Here is a 25,086-nt window from a genome sequence, read left to right on the forward strand (position 1 = left end):
AACTGAAATATAATAAGATATCAGAATTGGGAAATTTTATGTCTCATTGTACTTGTATATTTTTTATATCAATTTTCAAAGTTCAAATAGTTAATCCGAATTGGTTAATATGATTTTATATATTAAAATGTGTTTGGAGATCAAATTTTATATTTTTTTACTATTAAAAATAATAATTTTGTACCTATCTAAAAAAATAATATATAATTTTATATTTTCTTACATGTGGGTTGTCGAAATCGTGAAATGCATCGTCTATTCAATCATTTGTTCTTGTTTTTTTTTGTTCATGGAACAGAGACAGCAGGCGGCCGAAGTTAGTAAAAGACAGTTAAAGATCCATACTATCTTACCTATCTACCATTGTCATGATATATCTCATCTACCGTCAGACTTAATTTTGTCTTCTTATCCTGGATCCTCGTCGTTTAGAATTCGGATCCCTGTCGTTCATAATTAATGCATCTCAGTATCTGGGCACAGCTATGTTGCATAGATACGAGTACGGATATTGTATCAGATACGATACGGATACGACGTTACGGTAATTTTTTAAAATCAAGAATACGATACGTCTATTATATATATTATTTTTTATTATAATAATTAATATTATTAATTTCATACGAATTAAATATAAAAATGCAAGCAATCCAAGTATACATTAAATATGTTAGTTGTAGATTATAACAAAAGAAAACGTTGGCGCAGTGGTTAAGGTTTTTGCGTTGGAATTGGGCCTTCTCAGGTTTGAATCACGCTTCTCGCAAAAAAAAAAAATTCATATTTCCTCTGGCGAGCGCTAGTGTTTGCGCGGTTTACAGCTTCGGCTACGTTCACAGTCGCACCTCACGGGTGCAAACGCGGTTCACGGGCGCTGATAGCCGTATCCACATGTATCCAGCCGTATCTAGACTTGTCAACGGAGTATCGGCGACCGTATCGACTGAGTAAGGATACGCCACGTAACCTGATCAGAGCCGTATCGGGTGCGTATCCGTATCCGATACGCACCCGATATGGATACGGGGCCTAAAGTGACGTATCGGGGTAACATAGGGTCACAGTTATTGGACCGAAATTTTTATTAATATAAAAAAATATTAAATTTCAGAATCTAAATTGCTTTTTTTTTCGAAATTTGTTTAAACTGCAATTTTTTTTGTGATAATTCAAGATTCAGTCTTTGAATTCCCAAACCGCCAAATTTTTGAGCGGTTTTAAGTTTTTCATATTATTTTTAATTAAATAGAAATATTTATAATTTATTTATTTTTTGTATTGAAATATTAGAAATATTTCATATATTTATTTGTGTCAAATTATATAGTATTCCATCTATTTCAAAGAAATATTTATAATATTTTAATACAAAAATAAATAAATTATAAATATTTATGTTTAATTAAAAAATAATATGAAAAACTTAAACTGCCAAAAAATTTGGCGGTTTGGGAATTCAAAATTTAAAACTGCAAAAAAAAATTTGCGGTTTTGGAATTGTAAACCGCAAAAAAAAATACAGTTTCAGACTGAATTACCGCAAAAAAAAAATTGCGGCTTGGGTAGATTTCAAAAAAACACGAAAACCTGGGTAGTTTCTTAAATTTAATATATTTTTTTTGGATATTAATAAAAATTTCGGGTTATTGGAGGATCCATTATTTTGTCCATCATCAGTTAGTGCAATACAAATAACTGAAATAACATGTGCTAAAAAAGATGAAGAACATTAAAAAAAAAAAAAATAGTGATACATGATTGAGTGACCTAGATCCACAAAATTAGCTACCTACCTAGCTAGGTAATCTATTGATGTCTGTCTGCTAAATTATTTAAATTAAGGAGCATTGTCAATTTCCTGATTTCAGTGCATGTGACAAGTTTGATTTTTAATCTGCGGTTCATCTCCTCCTTTGACTATTTTTTTAGGATAAATAATATGTAATTACGCGTACATATATATATATATTTTTTTAATTTCATGTGTCCAACAAGTGTCATGAAATTTTGTTCAAGTTCTTGCGACGAGAGACATGGACCGGTACCATGTATGTACCAGTTCAGATCTGAATCAGAAGTAAATAATAATAATAATATTTGTTATACAATCTATAGAACAAGGATTGCTACAACTAATAAAAATGTGTAATTTCTGTCAGCGATTGACTTCAGTAGTGAGCAAATTAAGTCAGCAAACATATATATAGAAATAGAACCATATATTTATAGTTCTCATTTGCCACCTTCGAAATTGACGTAAAATCAAGGTGCGTAAGATAATTGCAAACAAGTTGATCCATATATTTATCTAGATGCAGCCATCATGTGCGTAATTACGGGACCACCTAAAACAGTACAGAAATACACATCTCTGAAACAGAACAATTAATTGCTTCTCTTCCGGATACGGATAGTGGATAGATAGATAGATGTTCTCGCTGTGCTTCTTCCCATCAATAATTACTGATAGTTAATAGTTTAATTTAAGGCGACTTTGATATGCAACCTCCAATCCAGCTTTTTTTTATAAATAATTTCGGTTAAATGCGACAAATGCAAACTGACAATAAACCTTGTTAACGACCAATCAGGTACACTGTACCTCATTAATTCATTATTGTACGCCATTGTATCTACTATTTACAGTGATCTTTTTCATAAAAATTTATCCCAAGTAAAAAAATGAATCCCCAAATCTGCATTGCGTAAGAGACATTTTTTTTTAAAAAGGAAAGATTTGATATATCTTTTCTTTTTGTATACAAGTAAATTTTTTCTATGCATTATTTCATTGCTAAGTTATAACATTGGAAATAATGAAATTCTATTGTTGGGAAAATTTATGAAAATCTTTTTTGTCAGGCAAACGGTTGTACGAGAAGAGCTACATAATTGGGCACAATGGACCGTTAGGTTGTGTTGCAAAAACTAGTATATTCCACGTCACAATAAATGAATTTAATTTTTTTTTAATTTGACATGTATATATTATTAATGAAATAAATTGATTTAAACAGTTTATGTTCCTTGTTGATGTCGACCAGACAAATTTTAATAAAATAAGGGGATTGATAATATAAAATTTTCACCAAAAATATGGAAATCAATTTAACAAGAGGAGGGTTCAAATGCCTCCATGTTTTTGTGCCTCCATCATGTCTCCATCTCTCTTCATTATTTTCAAAGGTCAAACAGTCGATCCGAACCGCTCAACCTAACCTCCATACTAAAATATATTTGGAGACCAAATTTTATATTTTTAGGAATTTTTTTACTATTTTTTTAGATAGGTACAAAATCAGTAAATCTGAACCATCTAAAAACAGTATTTTTGTACCTATCTAAAAAAATAGTAAAAAAATTCCTAAAAATATAAAATTTGGTCTCCAAACATATTTTAGTATGGAGGTTAGGTTGAGCGGTTCGGATCGACTGTTTGAACTTTGAAAATGATGGAAAAAGATGGAGGCATGATGGAGGCACAAAAACATAGAGGCATTTGAACCCTCCTCATTTAACAATACTCCTAATATTTTATTCTAGTTATATAGTAAAATAATGTCTTGGTACATATATTTAGAAAATAAATGGGGGTGGCCTCTGTTCTAAATACCATACTTTTATATTTTTAAATTTTTTGTATTATTTTTTTTATAAGGATATCTAAAAGCCTTTGAATCATCTAATAATAATATTTTTTTCCTAATCTAATAAAATAATAAATTTTCTCAAGAAAAATATAAATATAGTTTCCAACAAAATTTTAATATATAATTTCACATTGAGCTAAATCATCTAATAGTAATATTTTTTTTCCCTAATCTAATAAAATCATAAATTTTCTCAAGAAAAATATAAATATAGTTTCCAACAAAATTTTAATATATAAATTCACATTGAGCTAAAAATCAGCCATTGGGCTTAATTTTACAAATCTTAAAGAAAACTGGTCATCTGTTTAATTTTTTGCATAAATTCTATTGGACGTATTTTTTTTTATTTTTTTTGTCTCTTCATTGCAGAGAGCAGACTGGTTTCCCCTGACCTCTGCAATTTCTGCCTGAATATTATCACAGAAAACGAACATAAATGCATATTATCACAGATATTTTTTTACAACGAACAATCAATATCATAGGTAATTTATTAGGTCGGATCTTGATGCCTTCGCAATAACAACTTCAAGATCGGCTCAGATCCAACCAGACATCGGACCGCCCCAGTACAATTTATTAAAAGTTGATATTAAAAGACTGGACTAAAAAGTTTGGGCCCATTTTGTGCTTAAAATGAAGAGGCAATATCAGGCCAGGTGGGACCATCTTGTCAACTCTGATTCAGGTCCACTCAACTCAGTTTGGGCTCTCATCATAGTCGCCTACTCAGGTCAAAAGCTATGATTATCATCTCCTTTATTCCCAAACCTATAACTAAATTTATAGCTAACAAACTACTAATTATAACCTTTAGCAAAATTCACAATTTGTATCATTACTAAATAAATAATAATGAGCACTTCGTTTTGGAAAATAAATAAATGCTAATGTAACGGTCATGTAAAGGTCCTTAATTTTTTTTCCACAAATTGAAGTTTTCATAGGAAAATGAACACAATGTGTTACTAATCAGAGAAGTGTTCAATCAAAAACAACAATATTTTTTTTCCCTATTACCAAAGTATTGATATTTGATATTTCTCTACTTTGATTATGATTTATGAACTTGCAATAAATCCAAAACATAATTAAAGCAATAATCTTTTGGTTATGATTTATGAACCTGCAATAGCTCCAAAACATCATTTTAACTTGTAAAGAAGAGTGAGAAAAAGATCCACACTAAGTTAATTATCAGGAATTGCTTTAATTATCTCTCTACTAGAGCTTAGCTGCCTGATTAATTCATATTTACAAAAATCTATCCATTATTAAATGCCATGGCACTCAAACCCTCGCTACCTCCTCCCACCCCTTCGCCGACTTTTTCTAGTGCCACCTCTGACAGGCATGGCCCACTCATCCTTGTCAAAATTCTTCCTGGACCTGCTTTTTCTAACCTCATATCCAATTAATTGCAAATCTTCGCATATCTCATGTCTTGAGAGGGAAACCAAACCCGGTAAAACATCCCGTTGAAAATCTCTCAAACCCCTTCCTCTCCTCAGGTTAATGGTACGCGTGTTTTTAGCATTACCCCCTTCATTATTCTCAATATTGAGTTTATTAGGAGGCAACCATGTGGCGTCATCAACTGTCTCTTCTTGTAGACTCAACGTAGCTAGTACAAATGAATCTTCTTCAAAAGTGCACTCTTCAGAGACACCAATTGTTTCTCCAATCCAAAATGATTCAAGCTTTTCTGAGTGGAAAGATAGCAGTGTCTCAGCCGCAGCAGCGATATTGCTATCCATCTCCTGTTTGGAATCTTGAGTAATCATTTCTATATCACTGTTAGTGGTTATGACATGGCTCGAAACAGTGTCATCTTCACTTCCGGTTACATCACTTGCATGCAAAAGCTCTTTGGTACATTCAGGAGGTGAGGTTGTGTATAAGTCGGTACTACCAATCGATACATTTAAGTTTATAATATTTTCCTCTTTTACAACTTTCAGATCCTTCTCTTGCCTCCCCTCGTCCAAATGAGGAGACTCCTTAGGATTCTCCGTAGCAGATGCAGCGGTGAAATTCTCAAGGAGAGTAATGGAGGAGCCTTTGGAAGACCCATTAACCGAATCAGATCGCTTTAGATAAGGGTTTCTGGTGTCAAGCAGACATGAGTTGGCCATATCATTTTGGGGTTCTTCATCTTGAGCAATGTTGAGATCTATTTGAAATGGTTTATTAGAGGTCATCTGCTCTTTTTCGGGTTGCAGCGCGATAGGAGTATTATTCTCTTGTACACTTGAATCTGGACAGGGAAAAATAGAAAATTAGAGAGAGAAACTAAAAGAACAGAGAAATGTAAAAGTATAAGAATTCTTTCAGATATATAATAAAGACAGTACCAACTTGACTCTGGTGAAATTTTGAAAATTCCTTTTAAACTTGTATAAGAAAATTAATGATGAAATGAAACAGTCTCAGTACATGCACTTTAATAATTGCAACATGTCGACATGGGACTTTACACGCTTTGAGATTCAAACAATCAACAGAGAGGAAATGTAAAAATTAACCAATCACTACTGAACACTAGATAGCCGCATAAAAGAAGAAGATACATATAACTAGAACTAAGATGGTTGGTGTGTGAATACTCTGGTGTGCCTAAAAGGAAACTCCATTTCTAGCACTAGCATGTAGAAAAATTCCTACAACCCCCGTTCAAAGGATCCTGACCTGTGTAAATGACCCGCAACAAAAATTCTTGCTTCCACCATTACCCAATACATGATGTTTGGTGCTAAAATGGGGTTTCAATGTGCACGAGTAATATCACAATAAGTTCACTAGGAAAATATGAACTTAATTGAATAATACCATATTCTAGACTTTGCTTAATTATAGTAAATTTGATTCTTTATCTTAACTACAATGTCGGAAAGGCACTGTGCATTTATAATGGTTTGACCCAAGAATGAACATAAAGAGGGTTCTACTATCAGTTCGTATTAAGTTTTGATTAATAATTGCCATTTTGCTATGTTGAGGCTACTACAAATCACAATTCATGCTCAGATCAAAACAATGCCTAGGGACTGCAAAAAGTAACCATGATAAAAATCAATACTGTACATATACGGTCAAAATTTGACCAGATACCAGAATCAAGATCCTTGGCTGATCACAATTTCACGTAGCCTTTTCATCCCTGTAACTTCTATTACTATGTGAACCGAGAACTGATTACTAGGTTCCAGCTTATTAAGGTCTAATACCATGAGGAACTGCGAAAAATCTTTTTATTGTTGCTTTCATATTGTCCAAAATGTATAGGCAAAGCACGTACCATGACCGAATTGCACACTGGCTCTTGAATTCAAATCATCATGCCGGGAAGCATCGTTAAAACCAACCGAAAATCTCCTGACTTCATCTTTTCCTTTATCCGTTAGGGCTTGAGAATCGGAGAGGCAAATCACCTCTTCATCTTCTTCATCAGACTCCAAATTGATTGGCTTCTCCAAATCAATGACAACATTTCTTACTGTCTTACCTTTTCCACTGCCTTCCCCAATGTCAAATTGACACCTGGTGAAATAATTCTTCATTTCGAAGTCCGAACTGAAATTCCATTGTAGCTCTCTCACCTGGAATCAATGGATTTCTTCAAGATTAAATTAAGAGTACTAAATAGTGTGAAAAAATATGTATTGCAAGAAATCGTCCTTTATGTACCGGTAAAGATGTTTGGTGAGAATTTGGTAGATTTGATTCTCTCCAAAAAAGCTCATGCATCATGTGTTTCTGGGTCCAGTAGAGCCTATGAAGTTCTCTAACCTGGAAATTGCAATAAATTTAATAAATTTACATTTGTAAAAAATTGAGAATAGGAGTAAATACTAAATAGAATGCTCTCCAATTGAAAAGAAAACAAATGACCTGTTCTCTGAAAAGAATTTCATGATGGATAATTGCTTGCCTAATCTCCTCTTTAAGTGAAACATCACTAGAGCAAGGCGAACAATCGAGATTTAAATCAATTCCTCTATCCATCACTGTCACCATCTCATTTACGCTCCATCACTCTCTTGGATTGCTTGAAACTAGAAAAGATCCTTCCAGAATTTAGACAGACCAAAAGGAGATAATCATAAATAACATAAATTAATTCTATATGTGTGATCTTAGACGAATCTAAGGTAGCAAAACATATACATACATCTTTTTGGGGCTACAAATAATTGTTTATACAAAATGAAAGAAACGAGCTTTTACGCCTTTTCTTTTCTTTTTTTTGATCTTCTAGTGTCTCTCTCTCAGAGTCAGCTGTCTATTTTTTATATTAATAAAAAGGGTAAAGAGAAGAGTAGAAAATAAGAAGAAAAATAGAAATGGAATTGGGATCAGTACCTGTTTCTTTTCTCGGTCTCTTTTCAGTTGGTCTCTGATCTGAAACAAGGATTGTTTGGAGAAAACGAGAGAGAGAGAGAGAGAGATGTGGAGATGGTTTCTTTTCAGTAATAAAGGAAGGAGAGGATACAGGAGATTATGAGTACTGCGAAAGCTGTCATGCGAGAATAACTATCAGATGGGAGAGTATCTTTGTGTTTCCCAAAATACCCCTATATCTTGTCAGGCCGTCAATTCCGGAATTTTTGAACAGGGGAGCTCAATTAATTGCGCCTCGATAATATCTCATAAAATTTGTGGATCCAATATCAGCTAGTATATCCTAATTAGTTCATGAGAAGGGTTCAAATTCTTCATTTTTTTGTCTCCATCGTGTCTTAATTTTTTTAAACTTTAATAATTTAAAATTTAAAACTTAAATATCAAAATAAAATCATTGGATATGATATACATCATTTTATCTATGTACATGTAAAAAATTATGACATTTCAATTTTATTTTGGTTGTCATCAAGAGCTTATAAAAAACATCCTAATGTGGATAATTTTTAGACTTTGATTTTTCAACTTATTGATGCACATAAAAACAAAATTAAAATGTGATAATTTTTTATGAGCATATAGAGAAAATAACATAGAGCACATCTAACGGTTTTATTTTGGCTTTTAAGTTTTAAATTTTGAATTATTAAAGTTTAAAGAAATGGAGGCATGATGGAGACACAAAAAATGGAGGCATTTGAACCCTCCTCTTAGTTCATATATACGATATTAATATTAAGGGGAGAGTTCAAAATGCCTCATGTTTCTCACGTCATTATTTCTGTTTTTAAATTTTAAATAATTACTCTGAACTGTTTATTATGATCTCTCTATTAAAATGTATTGAAGACTAAATTATATATATTTTGAAAAAAATTTTACTATTAATTTAGATAGGTACAAAATTATTATTTTTAGATGGTCCAGAATTTTCTGAAACAATAATTTTTGTATCTATCTAAAAATATTTAGAAAAATATGAAACTTAGTCTCCATTCTCCAAGCATATTTTAATATGAAATTTAAACCCTATATAGGATCAGATAGTATGTTAGTATTATCATAATATTACGTTGCAACAATAATATTTATCATTATTGTTTTACTGATGTTTCTGACTATTGTTTAGAGCATTATAATTTGTACTTTTCCATCAATAATATGCTGTCACGTCACTTGCTAGCACCGGTCGTTAAAGTTATTAATGGATGATTACCTATGTATTTCACATAAATGAGATTAACTATTGATATTATTAGCAGCTGGTTGTTTTATTTTAATTACATAATTCATACTTAGGGTCTGTTCGTCTGTCCAAAGGAAATAGGAATAGAAACTGGAATGAAAATTTTTGAATGACCGAAATATTGTGCACGTGGACTGATTTTCGTGAAGTCTGAGTGAATTCTTTTTTTTTCACGCTCATAATAAACGGCTGAACAGACCCTTAAAGTGTAACTAGTATTTACAAAAACAATCAGTAATTGATAATTGCAAAAGTTAGTGAAAGAAATCATTCCTCGTTTTTATTTGTCCGTACAGTGTGTAAACATTTTATCATTCTTGCTTATCAAGCTTTGAATTGTAAGTAAACTACTGAATTATTTAATGTGAATATTTTGTAAAAGAGCATGGCATCATATTCCAAGATAATTGAACTTTACTTCTAAAGTTTATAATTATTCCAAAATCTAACCAATGAACATGAAGTGTTGATCATAGGCAGCATCTGCCAAGAATTTTTCAAAAAAAATATATATTGATGATGATTTAAACTTTAACCAAAAGAAAATGATATTTTATAAAAAAATATCTTTCTACAAAAAGAAAGGTATGATTGGTTCCTTGTTAAAGAATGAAGGGTAAATTGGTCATAGCACTCAACACGTGGGGACCTTATGTCCTTGTCCTGCAAGGTCCTTGCTCATTTAACAACTTTTATTTTATTATTAAAGTATGTAGCTATTTAAATAATGAGAGATGTGTTGGGTATCTGACTGTATATGTATTGCATTCCCAAAAAAAAAAGTATGATAAGAGAAAGATATGTCAAATGGAGAGCATTGAGATCCCTTTTGGAGATGAACAGAGAATTAATTCATTCGACGGCAACAAAAAGATAGATCCCATTAGATATATATTTAATGCTTTTTTTATTTATTTAATAGTTTGATCAGATAGAACTTTGAAAATCATATATCATGTGAATAAAATGTTTAGCACAAAGGAATTATCATCAATCATTCTGAATAAAAATATTAACAGAGCTAATTTGACTTCACACAATACACGATCTTAAAAGATAAAATATATAAAAAAAAAAGTATATAACAGACACGTTGTATGAAGTTAAAACAGTCATGTTAATATATTTATCCAATCATTAGATACTTAAATATACAATAATACATAAATACTGGTCACAAAAAACAATAAAAGCATTTAATATCTATAAAATAAATAAATTTAAAAAACTAACATGGTTTTCAACAAATTTTTAGAACTAACTCTACTGCTGGATAATATAACGGTAATTCAGAGCGAAACCGCTGGATTATCCAATTGTTTTGGAAGAGATCTTTCCGCTAGATAATCTAGCAGAAATAGGATTTTCCTTTGATTTTACGGATTTGAGAGAATTTTAGATCCATATTTTGATTTCTTATTTTAATTAAATAGAAGATGTTTTTATTTTTTTTATTTTTTTATTGCAATATTAGAAATAACTGTATATTTCCTGAAAAATAGATGGACTACTATAGAATTGAATTTCCTAGAAACACTGCGACATCAACATATAATCTATATCAACATTTTTTTGTGGCTATAAAAATAATTAAAATATTTCAGGCAAGATTTTTTAGGTTGTAAAAACAATTATAATATTTCTTGGCATGTTTGTAGTAATTGGTGTTCATTTGAATCCGTTTGTTAATAAGACTAGTACAAGAGCTGGTACAACCTAATATGTAAGTATGAGATTTAGTTAGCATATTGTTCTCTTTGTTGATTGAAACAAACTGGCGGCCATTTTTATTAATACCCAAAAAACAAAACTTAATTTTAAAAATAATCATCAGTTCTGGTTTTTTTTCAAAAATAACCAAACCGCCAGAACTACGGGCGGTCTCCTATGGGACCAAACCCCCCCCCCCCCCCCCCCCTCCCTCCCACGGGCGGTCTTTTTTTTTTTTTTTTTTTTTTTTTAGAGAGACATCTGAGTATTTTGATTTAAATAATGTTGTGAAAAAAAAGTTTTCTTGTTTAGAGTGTATGCCAAAAAATCAAGATATTTAATAAATTTAGATGAAATTGCAGAAAGAAAAAACCGAGAAGGGTGGTAGAGATGACTAGCAGTTTTGCAAAGGTACATGTATTTCAATTGTTTACATATATTATTGTACTTTAAGAAAATAATTTTTTTTAGTTCAATTGTTTACTTACAATTGTTTACATATATTATGGCGTTTGTCAAGAGGGCTTGCAAGTATGTGGTTAAATTCGGAGATGCCAGGGCGGTAACCTGTACATGCCAAGGACCCCAGCTAAGTCACATACCCTGCAGTCACGTGATGGCGGTATGCCGAGTGAGGAACTACTGTGAGGATCACTATGTTGCTGACATATACCGTACCGATTACCTTGCTTCCACTTGGGGTGGATCTTTCCATTCTTATCCCGATCAGCATGAGTGGCCTGCATATGTCGGTGATAGAATACTCCCTTCAGAAGGATGGATAAGAAAGGGGAGGAGGAGACACAAGCGTATTATAATGACCATGGACGAGATGAGTGGCAGGCGACCGTCGGGAAATCAGGCTCGCCGTTCTGTTTCTGACAGGCGCAGGGCAGGTATGTAGCATTGTACGAAATTCATTTATGATCTTATTATATTACTAACTGAATTGTGTTCTTATGTTCAGATGCCATAAACGAGCACAACGAAAGAGAAAATGCCAGAGTTGTTGCTGAAGCAACTGGTAGAACACAACCTCCCCCCCTCCTCCGAGCCAATCATCTAGTTGCCAAGGCTCTACAAGTAATGCCGCACCTGCAGCTTGTACCAGTAGAACTAGTCGTTTGTTAGGTCTATTGAGACGTGGTGGCAGGGGCAGATAAACCTGCTATTTTGCTAGTGTGAACTTATTTTGATTTGTTATAATTATGTTGTAACTAATTAGTTATAATTTGCTAGTATATGGAATTGCTTTGTTTTAAAACTTGCTTAGTTATAATCTGATATGTTTTCATTCGATTTGTTATAATTAAGTTGTAACTAATATGTTTTAATTCGATTTGTATATGTATATATTTATATATACATATATACATATATTATAAAAAAATGAGTTTATAAAAAAAGTTATATTTACACTTGTGATATCTAACTGACAAATAAAGTCAAAGTTATAAAGAGTAACGACATCACTTCATAAATTTATTAAATATCTTAATTTTTTGGCATACACTCTAAACAAGAAAACTTTTTTTTCACAACATTATTTAAATCAAAATACTTAGATGTCTCTCTAAAAAAAAAAAAAAAAAAGGAGACCGCCCGTGGGGGGGGCGGTTTGGTCCCATAGGAGACCGCCCGTAGTTCTGGCGGTTTGGTTATTTTTGAAAAAAAACAGAACTGATGGTTATTTTTAAAATTAAGTTTTGTTTTTTGGGTATTAATAAAAATGGCCGACAAACTGGTGTTAATATTTTATTCATAGATTTTTACAACCATAGAAAAAAAAATCAATTTAGGGTTATTATTTTTATATTTCTATGTAGCGCGTTATACTGTAATATTTATAAACAAGAGCAATAATATAATTTTTATTTTGGAGCAGTTTTTAATTTATATTATAATGATATATTATGTGAGATGTTTAAGACATTATAATTATATTTAAACGTAAAGGGTTTTTCAAATGCTTGTGAGCTGTGACATGTACCCGCTTCGGATCCACCCTGGATCCAATAATCCACAAACAATTTATGCGTATCTATCTATCCGGAACCAAAAGATTGAACCTAAAATATCTACGAGTAGATAGATATCTAGATACAGACTTGATCCGATTTGAAACTAATAGGTATATGGATCAAAATTCAGACTCGAACACTTTTAGAGTACGGGTCCAAATATAATAATATCCGGACCCTACTTGACCCAATAGCACCTCTACTCATATCTTATTAATGAGGATATAGAACTATGCATAACGCATATTGGTCCATATTATGAATTAGTGTCTCCATTTTCAAAATTCAAACAGTCAATTTGAACCGTTCAACCTAAATGAAAATATATTACATACTAAATTTCATTTTTTTTTGGAAAAAAAGTTTATTATATTTTTAGATATGTAGAAAAACATTGCTTTTGAATGGTCCATAATTCTTAGATCGAGTGATTTTCTAAAAGATAGTATAAGAATTATAAAAAAATGTATAGTTTGATTTACAAGTACATTTTCACATGGTGATCATGTTGCACAATATGTAAAGACGAAGCCAATTCATCACAGAGGTAGGCACTTGTCTATCTCTGAGAATTAAAATTTAATTACCTCTATATTGATTATTATTATTTACCTTCCCCTGATTTACTATATGCCTGCCCTTGTTTTAGTCCACAAAAGTAGCAACAACCATAGTGACAAGATACCCGAATTACACCCGTTTAATTCTTTTTTGGGGTGATGCCGAACCGAACGCCGAATTATTCGGTTGACCGAACTTTGACCTAATTAAACCCGAATAATTCCCGAATTTTACGAACTTTTCCCGAATTTTACGAATTATTCACGAATTTTTCTTGAATTTTTCCAAGAACATTTATTTTTTTTTGTTTTTTTGCTCCCTTGCAGGACTGAGATTTCTGATCCGGATAATTCCGAATCATTCCTGAATTATACCCGAATTATACCCGAATCACAAATTTTTGATCTCGCCGAACCGAACCCGAATAATTCATTTGTCACTATGGCAACAACCCAATTCTTTTTGTGTTGTAATTTTTCTATAACAGCAGTCCGTTTTGAAGAAGATCCAAACCTAAAGTCCCGAACCTGTATGTGCGCAAAGAGGGCGATTTGGAAAAAAAAATCACAGGTACGATATGGTTCGAAAGTGACAACTATTCTAGAGGAGAAAAGAGCCATCCGAAAAGGAGAAAAAAGAGGCGGTTTAGGGCTCAGGCGGAGGTGGGAAGAGAGGTGCGATTGCTAAGTCTCAGACAAAAGCATGAACGGAGGTATGTAGGTGATTTAAACCCTAACTCTATTTGATTTTTGTTTATAAATTGATTAAATTGAGTTAAACACTATGATTTCACCACTTTAAATGATTTTATAATCAATTAGCTCGTAATTTCCATAAATTCTACTCTATTTTTCAGAGGACTCAATCTTTATGCAACCCATCATATTAAATATCAAATTTAGACATTTGGTAGTATTGAAAGCCCAAGGACTTTATTTGTCTAGTACCTAACTGTACCACGATATTGCATTTTAATAATGTAGCAGATGCACTTTCTGGTAAAATATATCAATCCTTTATATATGTATCTGGGGAAATATATCAATCACTTTATGTATCTGTCTAAGCCCCAACAACATTTATCTTATTTGTCTTACATTTCAAATATGCTAATTAATTTAGCGCTCCAGTAATTTAGGTACAAAATTTGACCATAAAGATAGAGAGGACATATTTCTATCTATCCCTGCTCGCTCAAATCCTGATTATGCCATTGACAATATATATTTAAATTTTAGATTTTTACAAACGAAGATATTGATTTATAGTACCTACCAATCCTCACTATGCATGGTATCATAGCCTCTTACTCTAATATTATTATATCAAATAATTTTGAAGTAATCTAATTAGTTTAGTTTAGATCCAATGGTTAAGATATAACCAGGAAATATTTTTACTGGGTCCGTTCGACAAGAGTGAAATAGAAAAATAGAGTGAAAAAGAGATTCTATTTTCACCGATCAAGAAAAGAAGCGAGTGTAATTGAGGAATTGAGAATAGTGAAATTGGATTTTAACTTATTCAGTCAAACTCTTTTTTTTTTGCATTTGGATCATTTGTCTATTTTTCCATGAGCTAATTTTCTATTCCATCGAAAATATGAAATAGATGAATTGTTTTTTTTTTTTTTTTTTAAAAAGAGATTTAGTTTGTTTACTAATGTTATGCTCTTCCACTCTTTTACTGTAAATCGAACACGACCAAAATAGCAAAGAATTGAAGGTATTCTAAACTCCAACTTTCCTAACTATTTCTCTCATTCTCTGTTACAATAATTTGCGGAACGGGCCCACTATGTCTAACCGCGCTGTAAGAAATCAACTTCACAGTGGCCGATGATAATCAACTTGAAATCCTTCAAGGCTTCAACCAATTATATAACGATACATCACTACATCAGGTCATCAGTTCCTAAAAATTAATATAAAATAAAGTCGATGAAGAGAAAGAGAAATGTAACAGTTGTCTAATTAGGGTTTCGACTTTTTAAAAGTGGAACGGATGGGGGTTTTTCACTGGTGGCAAACTTTTTGCTACGGTCAATTATCTTTTTCTTAGAACAAGGTTTGCTTTTGGTCAAGTGTTCCTCCTCGTGCAATGCCACTTCCAAATTCACTTGTTCCTTTTTTTTTCTTCGCTAGTGCTAACATTTCTTTACTCTGTTCAAAAGTAGAATTTGTGATGGTATTAGCTCAGCATATTTGTCTCAGGCCAGGTGGATCTACAGTCAAGTCAGTGTTTGGTTAATTTATTATTTATTTATTTTTAATTATTTTGTTGAAAATCAATTGAATTTTTTTTTATAAATTTTATATAGTTCAATATCTCGTGAATACTAAATGTGTAAATATAGTTTAATAGTTAGAGCTCTATTTTTATAATTGTGAAAATTTTCAACTCTGGATATGAATTAGTGTATGTATTTTATGTTTTACATTTTAGGTCTTTTAATCTATTTTTTTTAGCTGTCCTAGATAGTGCTGCCAGATGCCAAATTTGCATCCGCTGGCATAAAGTGGTGGCAAAGATATTCATTATTCTTTTGAATGTTCGATTTGAATCAAATAAAATTATTCAGTATAAATTTGGGAATCTGTATACTCCCATCTACCTGACTCAAAATAACTGTCAACGAACAATCCAGATTAATTTTAATCCGGTACATATAAAAACTGTAAAAGAAGTCTACTTTGAGATTAGTGCCAGGCTAATCTAAATTGTCCGTTGACAATTTTTTCTAACAAGGCACATGAGATGAGAGGATCCGAATTCTTTATATAGACTATAGTTTTTTTTTTTTTAAGAAAATATCAAGGTTCTAAATAGCGTTTATCGCGTCATAGCGGGGAGCCTCCAAAAAAAGCTATAGCGAATAGCGACGCTATAGCGAAAGCTATTCCAAATAGCGTTTTTTATTTTTATAAAAATTATATTATATATTTGTACTAAATATTAACATTATTTAGTCTCATAGAACAATAAATAATATCAAATTGATTAAAAAATTATAATATTCATATTGAACCAATACAAAGTCCAAATTGCGACTCAAAATATCTATAGTAATACTAATATCATAAACTATCGATCTTTTTCTATTTAAAATATCTTCAATATCATAACATAATTTATCTTTTTTCTATTTAAATTTCAAAATAACCTAGAAATTGAAAAGAAAAAAAAATCATACTTCTAGTAAAATAAACAGATGATCCTTGAAGAAATTCTTGTTAGTCCCTAAAATTTTTATAATTTAGCAATTATTTATTTGATTTATCATCAGTTAAAAAAAAACCAAGAGCAAAATGAAAAAATTATTATAGCGAACTTGAATTTGATATAATGTAATATTCATCAAAATTAAATAATATCTTCACAATTTATTTATTTTAAAGCTCATATAAATTGAAAAATAAAACAGCAAATGTTGCATAGCGCGCGCTATTTGCGCTACACACTATACGCTATAGCGGACCGCTATAGCGTCTGTAGCGCAAATAGCGTGTTTTAATGCCATAGCATAGCGTTTGGTCTCCAAAAACGCTATAGCGCGCTATTTAGAACACTGGAAAAATATAGACTATAGTTTTCAAGCCAATACACGTGGTCTCGGGCTCTCGGCGTGTCGCGTCATGCACGTGTTGAATTATTGGTCTCTGTTATTTTTTTGTTTAAACAATTGTTTTTGTAGTACTTCAGCATAGTAGGTAGTTGGCATCCGTACAGATTTTTTATTTTAAAAAAATTCGATAAAGCTTTTGACAACCCACATTGGGATTTGGGACGTAACAATTTAATTCAACTAATGAACTATAGAAATTTAAAAATACATAAATGAGATGTATATTTTCTTCAAAATGCTTACTAACAGTATTATTGATAAAGAAAATATATCATAGCAAATCAAATAATTTTCATTTCTGGATTTATTAATTTATTCTCATTAATTTTGCTAAACTATTCAATTTTTCTAATTTTACTTATCTACGCTCTTAATTATCATATTATCTTATTCTCCATCTCTCTATGATCAGATCTGTTGTTTGAGTCGTCATACTCCGACATTTGAATATGCTCACACCCAGGGGCGGACGCAGGATTTTTGTCAGGGCGGGGCAATAATCGGATACAAATAGCTTATCGGGTTCAAACCCAATAGCTTATCGGGTACAATTCAACATAACAAAAAAAATACCAATCAATATAATAAAAATTCTAAATTACTTGAAAAAAATCAACAATTCAACATTTATAGGAAATTTTGGTTCAACTAATTTTCGCTATTTGGGATTAGCACCTATTTGGGCTCTGCTAATTTGTTTCGCTCAGAGTTTATATGGGCTCCGTTCCGTTTATTAGAATTCCAGAATGGGCTACGGGGGGCAATTTGAATTCCAGGGAGGGGCAGAGGTTCGAAAAGCAGATTTTTAGCACTATTTTTGAAAATCCAGCGGGGGGCAGCTGACTGTGCTACAGTGGATCCGCCCCTGCTCACACCGCATATTAATCGAAATGAGAGACTCAACGCTCCGAACTCTAACAATATGGCGCTCACATAAGCTCCGATCGATTCTGATTCATCTCTCTCATTCCCCTCTCTGCTCAATTGACAAAGATGAAAGAGAAGAAATATTAAAACTTAGAAAAAGTGAGAAAGACAAAATGCAATGGAGGAGTTGCATCTAGGGTTTCGAATCGTTTTCAAAATCGCCCAAGAGAGAACACCCTCCGTATATCCATCAATTTGACTTTTATTTGTACGGCGTGTGAAATAGAAATACATGGAAACCCATTTGTTGTATCTTAAAGGGTAGAATTTGATAACCCGATTTGTGAGATCTCACAAATGTAAAATCACATATAAAAGCTTGAATGACTAATTGACTAAAGACTTAGAGAGGAAAAATAACAAGTGCGCAGTACAACTACAAAATAAAAAAAATAAGGAAAATAATAAACGAAAAAGGCAGGCTCCAATGGCAGAAGGGGCTTTCGGGAAAGAGACACGAAAAAAGAGGATGTACCATGTAACTTAACGTGGGACAACTAGTCGTGATCCATAAGCGTGGGCCGGGCCCCACAACCAGCAGGGACCACGACAAAGCCACACGAGAAGTATAATTTTTATTGGGATTTGGGACCCTTTCTTTCTCTCTCTCTCTCTCTGTCTTTGTAGGGGATCTCCCATCTCGTCTTTATCCGTCAAATAAACTTTTGTTCGTTACTATTATTTCCTCTTTTATTCCAACCTGGAAGGGATCCGGTCCAGCCCGGCCAGTGATCGAATGTGGGAGCCCATTTCTTTATAGTTTGTAGCCCCCCTGTTGGTCCCCACTGGAATTGCCAGATGCCAATCAGATTATAGCCGTACCACGAGTAACATTCGTAAAGCTGGTCTATTCCTCTCCATTAGAACAAACAATGGAGGGTTCCCTACATATCATAGTCCGAATCTCAGATATACAGAGGAATTTTCGCATGAATAGTATTAAGAGCTATCTGGGTTCTTGATACTCCAGTGGTACCATAATAGTTATGACGTATAATCATAGGGAGGGCTAAATAAGAATTCACATCTCTAAGATATCTCAAACTTTGAGTGTTTGTTTAGAATATCTTAACCGTTCAAATGTGTTCTGCACGAATCTCAAAGCACAAATAATACTGACCCCCGTGCTATCCTCGAAAGGCACCGTACACGTCTATCACGCAAAAGTTGAGATATCTCAAAGTTTAGCTATTATTAATTTTTTTTAGTATGACCTTTTCAATTTGAAAATAGTTCTTTACTTCTTTTCCACTGCGAACACACGACCCAATTACTCAAATAGAAATGAAGCCAAACAGCCAGTATGTGTTTTTTGTTTTTACAGTTTACTTTAAAACCATTTAACTTTTTTATATTATTATAGAAGGAACAAATTAGTAAGATTTTTAAATACTTTGTAATTAAATTTTAAAAACTTGGGGTGGCTTAGCACCTCCCAATTACTATTATTATCCACCCCTGCGTATAATATATATTGTTTTGATAAAAGTATAATAAAATTCGTAGCCTTTATGTTATGTCTTTATTTTTCCTCTTATTTCAAAGTTGTGTATTGTTATGTTTTTTGGGAGGAGGAAAGAAGAGATATTTATAATCGTTACTATAATTTTTTTTCGTATTAATTTTATTCAATTGTCTAATTTTCTTCTCTCTGTTTTTTTTCCAAAAATCCAAAAAGAGCATGCACTCGGATAGAAAACTTATGAAAACTTTGTTATCATGTTCTTCAATGTAGTGCTCTCGTTTATTTTCCTTTCCGAATATTAATTTCTCCTCTATTAACTTTTTTGATTAACACTATTTACAAATACCAATCTTATTTTTTGTATGAAGATTTAATTCTTTATTGTTGGATTTTCTTCTATATTTCACATGAGTTCTTTAATATGTGCAATAAACATAGCAAGGTTAGTTATTAAATTATTAAGTCCATTTTTCTTTATAAAATTCATAAAACTTGTTAACTCAATCGCTAAAAATTAACTACCTAGACAATTTTGAGCTTCTAGTTAGATGGTAATAGATCGAAATTATGTGGAACAAGAGAAAGATTCAATTTATTTATAAACATTCCTAATAAAGGAGGTTTATTTAAGTATTTATTTTATCATTACATTTCGTTAATTCATGGCACATATTATTTCTAAAAAAAAAAAAAAAGATCTTTGCCTTGACTGAAAGTTCTTTTCTAAATAAATGTAATTTGATTATCTTGATTAAGTCTTATATTTTAAATCTAAACTCAAGTCTAGATCAATTTTTTTTTTTTTTAATAAGAGTTCTGGTTAATCTGGACATATTTTTCAGATGCTTGTTGTGAAAATTTAATATGTATTTTTCTGTAGAGAGGTGGGACTCATCATCATTCATATTAAAAATATAATTATTAAAAAATCTAAGTCAATGATTTTGAATTTTCTATAGATAAATAACGGTATGCGCTCGTCTGACAGATATGGTACCGCCAAATGATTAATCGGGAATAATCGATCATTAGTTGAAAAAATTTGTAACGGTTTGGTGTAGAGTGAAATTTGCATCACAAGTTTCAAAAAGAACTCCCTGTAATTAACATAGGTACCGAAATAATTTTGACTCGATCAGAGATTATTGTACGTGACAAGAGTACCGCAGGGATACTGACTCACAGTAGAACTTTGCTCTAAGGACAAAATGGAGCCTCTTTTTTTGTGACTTGAGAGGCGAGAATTTTTTATGTTGTTGGTGGGGGGCGTCCAGGGAACATCGTTAGGTGTGCAAAGTGTGCTTGTTTGGTTAGTGGTCACCTTGGTGTGTTTCTTTCTACAAAAGAATCAATCGGAAAGGATCCTTTTTATGGGAGAACCACACGGAGACACAGCGTTGACTGATGAGAATAACAGAATAACAAACGGAATAAGTAATCACAGTTCTTGACACTAGAGTATAATACATATTAATGCGGAGCATAATTTTCTAGAACATTATAATATTGAAGATATTACTGATGATAATTATGTGGAATAATAAACGGTAAAGCCATGTTTGATTGTGAAGTAAGAGGTGAAGGAAACTTCTTACTTTATTTTTTAGGAATCAAACAGGAAGTAAAGCAAGAGTAAGGCAGAGTAAGAGATGTTGTTAATTAGGAATAAATTATTCCACATATTCAGGTGAATTAATTCACTTCACATTTACTTCACATGTGGAACCCACTGTCATCGATATTGGTTCATTTTCCATTATCTTACTCCTTTATATAGATAAATTTAATCCATGACTTAAACTACTAAACAAGATGTAAAATATAGAAGTAAGATGGAGTAAGTAATTTAATCCTCATTAACTTTACTCCATAACCAAACATGACCTAAGAGAGTAAGAAACAATGAGAAAATAAGAACCATTCTGAAGTTCAATGTAATATTGTGTAATTTGAACTTATGAATCCAAATTAAATTTACAGATCTGATTTTCTTTTATTAAAACACGAAATTATTTTTGTATCTTCCTATTAATATACAATAGAACTTCTTAAACAAGATTAATAATGAGGGTAGTGAACATGCTTTATCATTTCTTAAGTTTATTTTTCCGTGAAAGAGAAGAATACTAGACCGAGAAGAATGCTGAACCGAAAACCACGATAATTCGCCAAGACAACGCTCCATGTGAAAGATATATACAACAATAGAGTAGACACTTTTCGCGAGGGAAAAAATGCATTTATGACAGTACTCTCTCACGAAAAGTACCGTCGCGAAAAGAAAAAACTGAACAATGACGGTACTCAGTCGCGAAAAGTCACTTTTTTATCATCGTGAAATCATTCTTGTTGCATGCAGATTTGAGACCGGATAGGTGAATTTAGAAAAAAGAAATTATGATATAAATTTAAACTTTTTGTTAAGCAAAAAAAGAAAACTAACTTATTGAGTTGAGAATTATCTTTTGATTTAGTGGCAAAACAGTACTCTCTGTGTAGGAGGTAATAGATTCAAAATGTTGATATTAAATGGTTTGGTGACTTGATTTCCAGCCTTTCAAAATACTAAATCTACTCATGAATGTGAATAATAATAATAATAATAATAATAATAATAATAATAATAATAATAATAATAATAATAATAATATACTTTTTTACCTGGAATATTTTTTTCCGGAGAATAATTCCAGTAAATTATTTCAGGCAAACATAAAGATAATAAAGAAAAAATCGTTGCCAATAATATATGCTTTTCATTGGAATATAATTTCTGGGATGAATAATTATAAGATACCAGTTGTGGGTCTTGAAAGCATTATTACTCATGTTTGTATGGGAAAAGAATAATCAAAACATATTTGCCAAATACGCATTATTGAATCAGCAATCACTCTATTTATATATCATAAAATTCAGCACTGTCAATTGTATTAGTCAGTAATTCAGTTGAACAGGAAATAGTTAATGAGTCGTCTGAGAATGGCCTCTACATCGATTTTTTTTATAAACCATAATTAAAAATTATAATTTTATGAAACCAAATATTTTTTTTTACAAAAATCATAAGAACTGAAATGTAATTTCAGTCCGCCATTTTTTTTTTTTGAACCGAAATGGCAATTCGGTCCGTATTGGTTTCACAGCTTCTCATACCAGCGGCCACAAAAAATCCATAAAATGTCTCCTGACTGAAATGACATTTCAGTCCCGTATTAGTTTTTTTTTTTCCATCCAATACAGCCTTATAAGCAAACTCTTAAAAAAAAAATTGTCCTGGCCAAAATGCCATTTCGGTCCGGACTAAAAAAAATTGGACCGAAATGACATTTCGGTCCATGGGTGTTACCAATACAAACCAAATTGTCATTTCAGTCCCAAAAAAAAAAAACTGATAGTCCGAAGTGACATTTCAATTCTTATAATTTTTGTAAAAATAAAAAAATAATCATGTTGGTTTCATAAAATTATTTTTTTTCAATTATGGTTTATAAAAAAAAATTACTCTACATCATGCTTCTTTTTAATCATTTTGTTTGCATTTTTTTTTTATAGAACTTTACTAGAAAGATGGTATACTTCATCAAGCTTTTGCTTTTCTGAAACAATAGTAAATGTGTAGAATTAGAATGTTTGGATTCCACCTAAGCACACAGCATCCACTGATTATAAAATGAAAACATATAATTTGTTGCGTTGCCTATCTTTGATCTTTAGTTTTTTTTTTTTTTTTTTTTTAAATAGTCACATACGCTTCTTTTATGAGTCTAATTATCAAGGTAATGTTTAGTTGCATCTTAAATTTAAGATGGATTAAGTTGCTTACTTCATCTTTTAAATTTTACATCACGTTTGACCGTTAAAGTTATGATTTAAATTAATCCGTCTTGAGAAGTTAGACGTTTAAAAAAATGAATCTATATAGCACCGACATAGCAAGTACAAAGTTAAATCCTTAAAAAAGTAAGAAAACTTAATTGAATTAACTTAAATTTTATTTCAATAATCTTATTTTACACTTTTTTTTTAACAATTAAATTTAAGTTTGAAGAGGTTTACTGTTCCTCTTATTATATGATCAAACATAGCTTAGACAAGAAGACCAGTAATTTCTGATAGCAAATAATTAAAAAAGAGAGGAGAATCAATATAGACAAAAATAAAATAACATAAATTAGCAAAAGTCTGCACAATAACAATTAAATAGAATAGAAAGCATAGAACAAGCTGTATAAAAAATAGAGCCCCACATAAGAACATAGCATAGTTCCTTTTTGAAGAATGACAGGCTATAAAAATGTTCCCCATTTATGGAAGCACATTCACAATCCACATATTTTGACCGAGATTTTCTACTCAAGTTCACTTTTTCGCTTCATGAAAATTCTGGGCCGGGTGTGTAATAAATGTGGGGCTGAATGTTTCTATTTTTTATTTATTTTGTAAATACCAGAGGCCCAGTTAGGCCTAGTTTTTTTAATGAGTGAGCAAGCCACCTGTATATCATCATAGGAGGGTCCATAAATGATTGTTTCCTGATTTTTTTAGATATATAGAGATCCAGATCGTTTAATTTAAGTTTGTACAAATTTTGATTTGGTCTTGACAACTCTGACTAACAATCAACCTTCATGCAATTTAAGCATAGTTTGGAGTACCATTTAGGACTGGTAATTTTGAACCGTGGAACTGTAAGTCATTTGATGTAGTATGAAACATGAATTTCTTCATATTTTGAAGACATGATATGTGGACAACACAACTCATTCCTGCAATGTTGGATTTCAAAATTAATTTTATTTTTTAATAGAGGAATGTTCAAATATCTGTAATTTTTCATATTTTTTAATAGTGGAATGTTGGATTTCAAAATGAGAAAACTAGGTCAAGTTGAGAGGCATATGAAAAAATAACCCCGCTTTATATGGGATTCGTATCCTCTCAGGTACTGTAGAGGATTCCCATCACTTTATGGTTTGAGATTAAATCTCAACCGATTTGGGATGACCACCGCTGGAGGCACTATTATTGTGCTTTGTGATTTGTGCCAAGTTAAAAAGAACCGTCCAAATCTAGTAATTGTAAGATTCCTTTATCAGATAATGGAGAGGATGTGGGTTCCTTTATTTAACTCCATCACACCTCTACTTTTCAATTTTGTAATAAACAGAATTCTAAAATTTATATTCCAAAATAAAACTATTAGACTTAATATCCATTATTTTTGTTACATGCACATAAAAACAAATTATTTTTTACGAATCAATAAGTTAAAATATCAACGTCGAGAAATTATCCACATCATTATGTTTTTACAAAAGTTTGAACCAAACAAAACATAGTTAGAGTTTCGTAATCATTTATACATAGAAAATAATCATGTCCAAAGTTTTATTTTAACATTTAAGTTCAAAATATTAATTAATTGAAGTTAAGTAATCTCCCTCTAAAAGGGGAAAAAGAAGATGTTT

At 31.6% G+C, this 25,086-nt stretch overlaps 1 protein-coding gene across 2 annotated transcripts; it reads right to left on the reverse strand.

The window, feature by feature from the left end:
• Window positions 1-4,788: 4,788 nt before the first annotated feature.
• Window positions 4,789-8,179, reverse strand: LOC144551590 (uncharacterized). Of its 2 annotated transcripts, none has more exons than XM_078299619.1 (5): window positions 8,019-8,179; window positions 7,548-7,711; window positions 7,344-7,445; window positions 6,955-7,255; window positions 4,789-5,913 (listed from the first exon to the last, which is right to left on the reverse strand). In XM_078299619.1, the coding sequence occupies exons 2-5, from the start codon at window positions 7,671-7,673 to the stop codon at window positions 4,958-4,960; spliced, it is 1,485 nt and encodes a 494-aa protein (XP_078155745.1). In that variant the 5' UTR covers window positions 7,674-7,711; window positions 8,019-8,179; the 3' UTR covers window positions 4,789-4,957. The 2 variants fall into 2 exon arrangements, with proteins under 2 accessions (XP_078155745.1, XP_078155744.1); XM_078299618.1 differs by having other exon boundaries at window positions 7,548-7,723; window positions 8,019-8,164.
• Window positions 8,180-25,086: the final 16,907 nt, after the last annotated feature.

This window comes from Carex rostrata, chromosome 3 (genome assembly GCF_964058835.1).
Source record: "Carex rostrata chromosome 3, lpCarRost1.2, whole genome shotgun sequence".
Lineage (NCBI taxonomy): Eukaryota > Viridiplantae > Streptophyta > Magnoliopsida > Poales > Cyperaceae > Carex > Carex rostrata.

What these genes read in the sequence shown, in the direction of transcription:
- LOC144551590 (XM_078299619.1), bottom strand. Translation starts at nt 7,673, where the DNA reads ATGGTGACAGTGATGGATAGAGGAATTGATTTAAATCTCGATTGTTCG. An exon ending in CTCACCAAACATCTTTACCG is followed by an intron (nt 7,256 to 7,343) that starts GTACATAAAGGA and finishes CATTGATTCCAG; the next exon opens with GTGAGAGAGCTACAATGGAA. An exon ending in CAGTGTGCAATTCGGTCATG is followed by an intron (nt 5,914 to 6,954) that starts GTACGTGCTTTG and finishes TTCCCTGTCCAG; the next exon opens with ATTCAAGTGTACAAGAGAAT.